This window comes from Oryctolagus cuniculus, chromosome 6, assembly GCF_051225735.1.
Source record: "Oryctolagus cuniculus isolate XC-2025 breed Fujian yellow rabbit chromosome 6, ASM5122573v1, whole genome shotgun sequence".
Classification (NCBI taxonomy): domain Eukaryota; kingdom Metazoa; phylum Chordata; class Mammalia; order Lagomorpha; family Leporidae; genus Oryctolagus; species Oryctolagus cuniculus.
Genome location: NC_142872.1, coordinates 6937744 through 6943743, shown reverse-complemented (window position 1 = coordinate 6943743; position 6000 = coordinate 6937744). Strand labels below are relative to the sequence as shown.

Below are 6000 nucleotides of genomic sequence, written 5' to 3'. Positions count from 1 at the left end.
TCTTTCTGACTAATGCAGTTTTCTTTCTGCTTCTGTTTGCCTCAGAGTAGGAAAATTCTTTGCTCTGAGAAACAGCCTGAAACAGGCGGGCTTTCGTGTGCTCTGATAGCTCTTGGTGTCATCTGAGGTGTCTGAAAGTTGCTCCGCTAATCTTCCCTCAGAAGAGTCAACTTTAAAATGTCCAAACTTCTAGCCGGCGCCGCGGCTCACTAGGCTAATCCTCCATCTGCGGCGCCGGCACACCAGGTTCTAGTCCCGGTCGGGGCGCCGGATTCTGTCCCGGTTGCCCCTCTTCCAGGCCAGCTCTCTGCTGTGGCCAGGGAGCGCAGTGGAGTATGGCCCAAGTGCTTGGGCCCTGCACCTGCGTGGGAGACCAGGATAAGCACCTGGCTCCTGGCTTCGGATCAGCGTGGTGTGTCAGCCGCAGCGCGCCGGCCGTGGCGGCCATTGGAGGGTGAACCAATGGAAAAAAAAAGGAAGACCTTTCTTTCTGTCTCTCTCTCTCACTGTCCACTCTGCCTGTCAAAAAAAAAAAAAAAAAAGTCCAAACTTGTGTACATCAAAGTACAACTTAATAGAACTCAGTTTCCCAAGTTACAAAATCTCAGTCCTTAGCTGTAATTAATTCTTACATTGTACACGAAAAAGTACAGTATTTGTAAAAATACAGGGCAGTTTCTTACAGTATCTTCAGTTGTAATTTGATACATTTGGGTTAAATGACCCATTTACTAATTTACTTTTTTTTTTTTTTTTGACAGGCAGAGTTAGAGAGAGACAGAGAGAAAGGTCTTCCTTCCATTGGTTCACCCCCCAAATGGCCGCTGCGGCTGGCGCACAGTGCCGATCCGAAGGCAGGAGCCAGGTGCTTCTCCTGGTCTCCCATGGGGTGCAGGGCCCAAGCACTTGGGCCATCCTCCACTGCACTCCCGGGCCACAGCAGAGAGCTGGCCTGGAAGAGGGGCAGCTGGGACAGAATCCGGCACCCCGACCGGGACTAGAAGCCAGAGCACCAGCTCTGCAGGCGGAGGATTAGCCTAGTGAGCCGCGGCGCCAGCCTACAGATTTACTTTTGAGTATCAGTAAAAGCTCATTTTCCAGTTAATACTGAAGTGATGAGTTCCAAGTCTTGGATAGTTAGTAGAGCAGAATGAGAAAACGGACATAAATGATCTTTAGTCAGGAGTGCCTTTTCATTTGTTCTCCATGACTTGAAGCAATTTATAAATAAGATAGAGAAGGGACAAGACAGCTTTAAAGCAAGTGAACAGCTACAAGGTGCGGAAGAGCAAGTATTTCCTACCTGTTGCTTTTTCGTTGCCTTTGGTTGCACTCAAATGCATCTTTCAACTTCCTGCCTCTAAGGCGAGCATCTGGGTGGTAGAATTTAGTCTTTTTTCTTGTCTTTCTTTCAAGATTTGTTTGTTTATTTGAAGGGCAGAGCAACAGAGTGAGCAAGAGTGTGACTTCTAGCTAGATGGCTGCAACAGCCGGGGCTGGGCCAGGCCAAAGCCAGGAGCCAGGAGCTCCATCCTGGTCTCCCGCGTGCATGGAAGAGGCCGGCTGCTTGGGCCCTCTCCCGCTGCCCTGCTAGGTGTACAGTGGGGAGCTAGAAGCCGGCAGTGATGCGGGATGCCACCTGCAACCCAAGTGGTGGCTTCACCGGCCGCCACAATGCCGGCCCTCTTTTTTGTTATGTTGTATTTTTTAATACGATATAGAAGTTTTTTCTGAAGAAACCAATCTTTCTGAATCTAACTGAGAAATTTATGAGTCCTTTAGATAAAGGATATAAAGTAAATAATTGATAGTCTTTAGTTACGGGTTCATAAAAGTGATAGGAAATAAACATTTCTTATACTGGCTTTAAAAGTGCATTAACAGGAAATCTGGGAGGCCCACCTAGGTGTTGAGTGTTTGGGTCAGTGGTTTTGGGGTGCTGCTTTGGCCCACGTCCTGTATGGGAGCTTGAGTTCTGGACCTGGCTCCACTTCTGATTCCAGCTTCTTGCAGTCGGCACCCTGGGAGGCAGCAGGTGATGGCCCCAGAACTTGGGTCCCTGTCTTCCACTTAGGAGATTCAGCCCGCTGTTGTAAGCATCGGGGTTTGAGTCTGTTGTGCGCAGGCCAGAAAATGTGTGTGACCGCAGTGGTCACCAGGACCTTGTCTCTCCCAAGTCCGCACAGCATTGCAGGCCGTGGACACAGTGGAGAGCCGGGTACCATGCACATGAGTGTGTGAGAGCAAAGTCCTTATTGCACTATGCACGCAAGTGTGTGAGAGAGCCAGGTCCTTCACTATGCACACGAGTGTGTGTGAGAGTGAGGTCCTTACTGTACCATGCACACGAGTGTGTGAGAGAGCCAGGTCCTTACTTCACTTTGCACACGGGTGTGTGAGAGAGCCAGGTCCTTACTTCACTATGCACACGAGTGTGTGAGAGAGCCAGGTCCTTACTTCACTATGCACACGGGTGTGTGTGACAGCGAGGTCCTTACTGCACTATGCACACGAGTGTGTGAGAACAAAGTCCTTACTGCACCATGCACACGAGTGTGTGAGAACGAGGTCCTTACTGCACCATGCACACGAGTGTGTGTGAGCGAGGTCCTTACTGCACCATGCACACGAGTGTGTGTGAGAGCAAGGTCCTTACTGCACTATGCACACGGGTGTGTGAGAGAGCCAGGTCCTTACTTCACTATGCACACGAGTGTGTGAGAGAGCCAGGTCCTTACTTCACTATGCACACGAGTGTGTGAGAGCAAGGTCCTTACTGCACCATGCACACGAGTGTGTGAGAGCGAGGTCCTTACTGCACCATGCACACGAGTGTGTGTGAGCGAGGTCCTTACTGCACTATGCACGTGAGTGTGTGAGAGCGAGGTCCTTACTGCACTATGCACGTGAGTGTGTGTGAGGTCCTTACTGCACCCTGCACACGACTGTGAGTGAGGTCCTTACTGCACTATGCACGTGAGTGTGTGAGAGCGAGGTCCTTACTGCACTATGCACACGAGTGTGTGAGAGAGTGAGGTCCTTACTGCACCATGCACGCGAGTGTGTGAGAACGAGGTCCTTACTGCACCCTGCGCATCAGTGTGTGAGAGCGAGGTCCTTACTGCACCATGCACACGAGTGTGTGTGAGAGCAAAGTCCTTATTGCACTATGCACACAAGTGTGAGAGCGAGGTCCTTACTGCACTAGCAGCAGAATTGCTCTGACTGTTCCCACGTGCAAGGCCAGCGCGTATCCCCGTGGGATTCAAGGCGCACTGCGCTAGGCAGTCTTGGCGGGCAGCAGCCGCATCGGCTGGAGCGAAGGCGCGGAGACCCCCACTCGGCGAGGACGGCGCCTGCACTCCGGGTGTCCGCTGGCCTCCAGTCCGACCGGCTGTCCACTTCCCCTGTCCACCGGCCCTCACGTCTCCGGGGTCTGGCTTTCCGCCTTATGCCCGTCGGGGCGCCCGCTGCCTTTGGCCAGGCTCGACAGGCGTCTCCCAGCCCTGGGGTTCGGCGTGCGAGGAGGCTGCGCCTCGTGCTTCCGCAGGCCGGAGCGCCAGGGCCCGGCCACTCTGAGCAGGACCCAGGGGCTCACCGCTCACCGTCGCTGGCGCCGCGCGCAACTGCTTCCGGGTCGCGACAGACGTCACTTCCGGAGCAGCATGGCGGCCACGGAGGACGAGCCGCTGTCGGGGAGCGGAGAAGGCGAGCGGCTGGATTTCCTGCGGGACCCGCACGTCCGGTTCTTCCAGCGCTGCCTGCAGGTGTTGCCGGAACGCTACTCTTCGCTCGAGACCAGCAGGTAACTCGGGGCGGCGCGGCGGGGCCGGGCCGCCTCCTGGGCGCCCGCAGGGGCTGCGCCGCCGCCCACCCGGCCCGGACCCGCGCCCGGTGCCCCCGCGCCTCCCCGAGCCGCGGCGGGGCTCTCTGGAAGGCTGTGAGGCGGGGGCTTCCCAGACGCCGTTGCCGTCGGCCGCGGGCTCGCCGTGTCCCCTCTGCAGGGTCGCTTGGCTCGGTCACCTCCGCGTGACGGGCGGAGTGCGTGCGGTGGCGTGTCGGGTGGCGACCCCCGCGCCTGCCCCGCTCCGGGCTGGGTGGGAGCCGCGGCGAGCCCCGCCGTCGGCGGGCAAGACCGCTTTCCGGGAACGGCCGCTCCCTCCCGCGGGCGGAGGGGCGGCGCCGGGTCGCTCCGCGCCGGTCGCGGTGCGGGCAGGTGCGGGCAGGTGCGGGCAGGTGCGGCCGGGCGCGGTGCCTGGCCGCCCTCTCGGCCCGCGCGTTCCGAGCCCTGAGCCGCCGCTCACGACTGCGGGGTGCTGGGGAGCTCTGCGGGTCCCTTCTGCACACGCGGTCAGCAGCTGTGTCCTGGCGGTGAGCGACACGGCCGGTTTCCGGGAATTGAGTGCTGCGTCCTCGGGCGGGGGTGGTGGGGACGGCCCGGAGGGGCCAGGGTGGCTGCAGGAGACGCTCGGCTTGGTCGCCGGTCCCCAAAGAGAGCGCTTCCGGCCGGCCGCAGTGCTCTGTGTCCTGCGGGCCGGACTTTGCGCGCGACTTACCTTGCTTTCCCCGTCGGTGGGGTCGGTCTCCCCCCTGAGCCGGCCCTGCGCCTGGATTTAAGACTTGCAGGACTCGGTCGCTTGCCTGCAGCGCGCGTCCTGTTGGAACATGCGCTGATGTAGCCTATTTGTATCTTACGCGGAGGGGTGTTCTGTGCGTTGAAAACACTTGGATGAAAATCCTTCCATCCTGCTGTGACCTTGTGACCTGCACCGCCGCCTTTGGCTCGCGGCCGTCCACAGTCTGTGGTTGCCTTTTCAGAGAGCCCTGGGTCTGCGCTGCGAAGTTCCAGCTTGGACTACAGCACATAGCCTGATGGATACTGGCGCCGCACCCTGCTGAAGTAAAACAACACGAGTGGTCTGACTTAACAGCTGGCTTAATAACGTGCAGTCTTGGGGTCTACACTGGGTGTGGTGTTCCAGATCGTGGGTGTAGAGCACCTTGGTGCGTGAGTAGGTGCCGAGTTCATCCCTCTTGAGTCCGGTGCTGGCCACTGAGTAGCACTCTTTAAATCACTTTGGTTTTCTGGTGGCTTGGGTAACATCTACGTGTCAGGTGATTTTTGTTGTTGTTGTTGTTGTTGTTGTTGTTGTTTGGCAGTTCTCTCCTTCCTACACAGTGCGTTCCCGGCTGCATTTCACATAGGTCCTTTTGTGTTGTGTGTGGGTCGCAGTGGACAGTAAGATGTGAAAAAGCTTCAGTCTCTTCAGGGAAGATGACTGGCCACCCAGTTTCTTGCCATACTAGGGTTTTTTTTTTTGCTTGTTTGTTTTTATTTTTAAGATTTTATTTTATTTTATTTTATTTAGCGGCAGGGTTAGAGAGGGGGAGACAGAGAAAGGTCATCTCCCCAAATGGGCTGATCCGAAGCCAGGGGCCAGGTGCATCTTCTGGGTCTCCCATGTGGGTGCAGGGGCCCAAGGACTTGGGCCACCCTCCACTGCCTTCCCAGACCATAGCAGAGAGCTGGATGGGAAGAGGAGCAGCCGGGACTCCAGTGGTGCCCCTGTGGGATGCCGGCACTGCAGGAGGAGGCTTAGCCTACTACGCCACAGCGCCGGCCCCCTGTTAGGGTGTAAGATACGGCAGTGAGTTGGCTCGATCACAGTTGTTTCCTGTGTTACGCTTGAGTTCCACCAGCATTTGCTGAGTGCCTCCTCTCTGGGTACCGGGATTCAGTGTTAAGCCGTTGGTTTGGGTCTTATGTTCCTTTCTTTTCAGCAGTAGATGTGAACTGGCTGATTCCTAAGACCTCGTATTGGACTGAATATTTAGATATTTTATGACCTACTGTTGTGGCAAAAATTATTGTTTCCCTGTTTCACTTAGTCTGACAAATAAGAATAATTTTTTTTTACTTCTGTAGTGACAGTGGCTTTGTGAAAATAAAAAGTATATTTTCTTTTTCATCTTTTTTTTTAATATTAACTTGTAGAAGGT

The 6000-nt window shown here is 55.7% G+C and overlaps 1 protein-coding gene across 6 annotated transcripts in view; it reads left to right on the top strand.

The window, feature by feature from the left end:
• Positions 1-3651: 3651 nt before the first annotated feature.
• PGGT1B (protein geranylgeranyltransferase type I subunit beta) overlaps positions 3652-6000 on the top strand; it is a 47392-nt gene continuing 45043 nt past the window's right edge. For 4 of the 6 annotated variants that reach the window (XR_016235059.1, XM_089334811.1, XM_070076016.2 and 1 more), the window contains exon 1: positions 3652-3805. Coding sequence is in view for 1 of the 6 variants with exons in the window: in XM_070076016.2 (XP_069932117.1) it covers positions 3666-3805 (140 nt within the window). In the remaining 5 variants the exon portion in view is untranslated. Of the gene's footprint in view, positions 3806-4818; positions 4901-6000 lie in introns of those variants that run through there. The other 2 variants (XM_089334807.1, XM_089334810.1) reach the window with 2 other exon arrangements.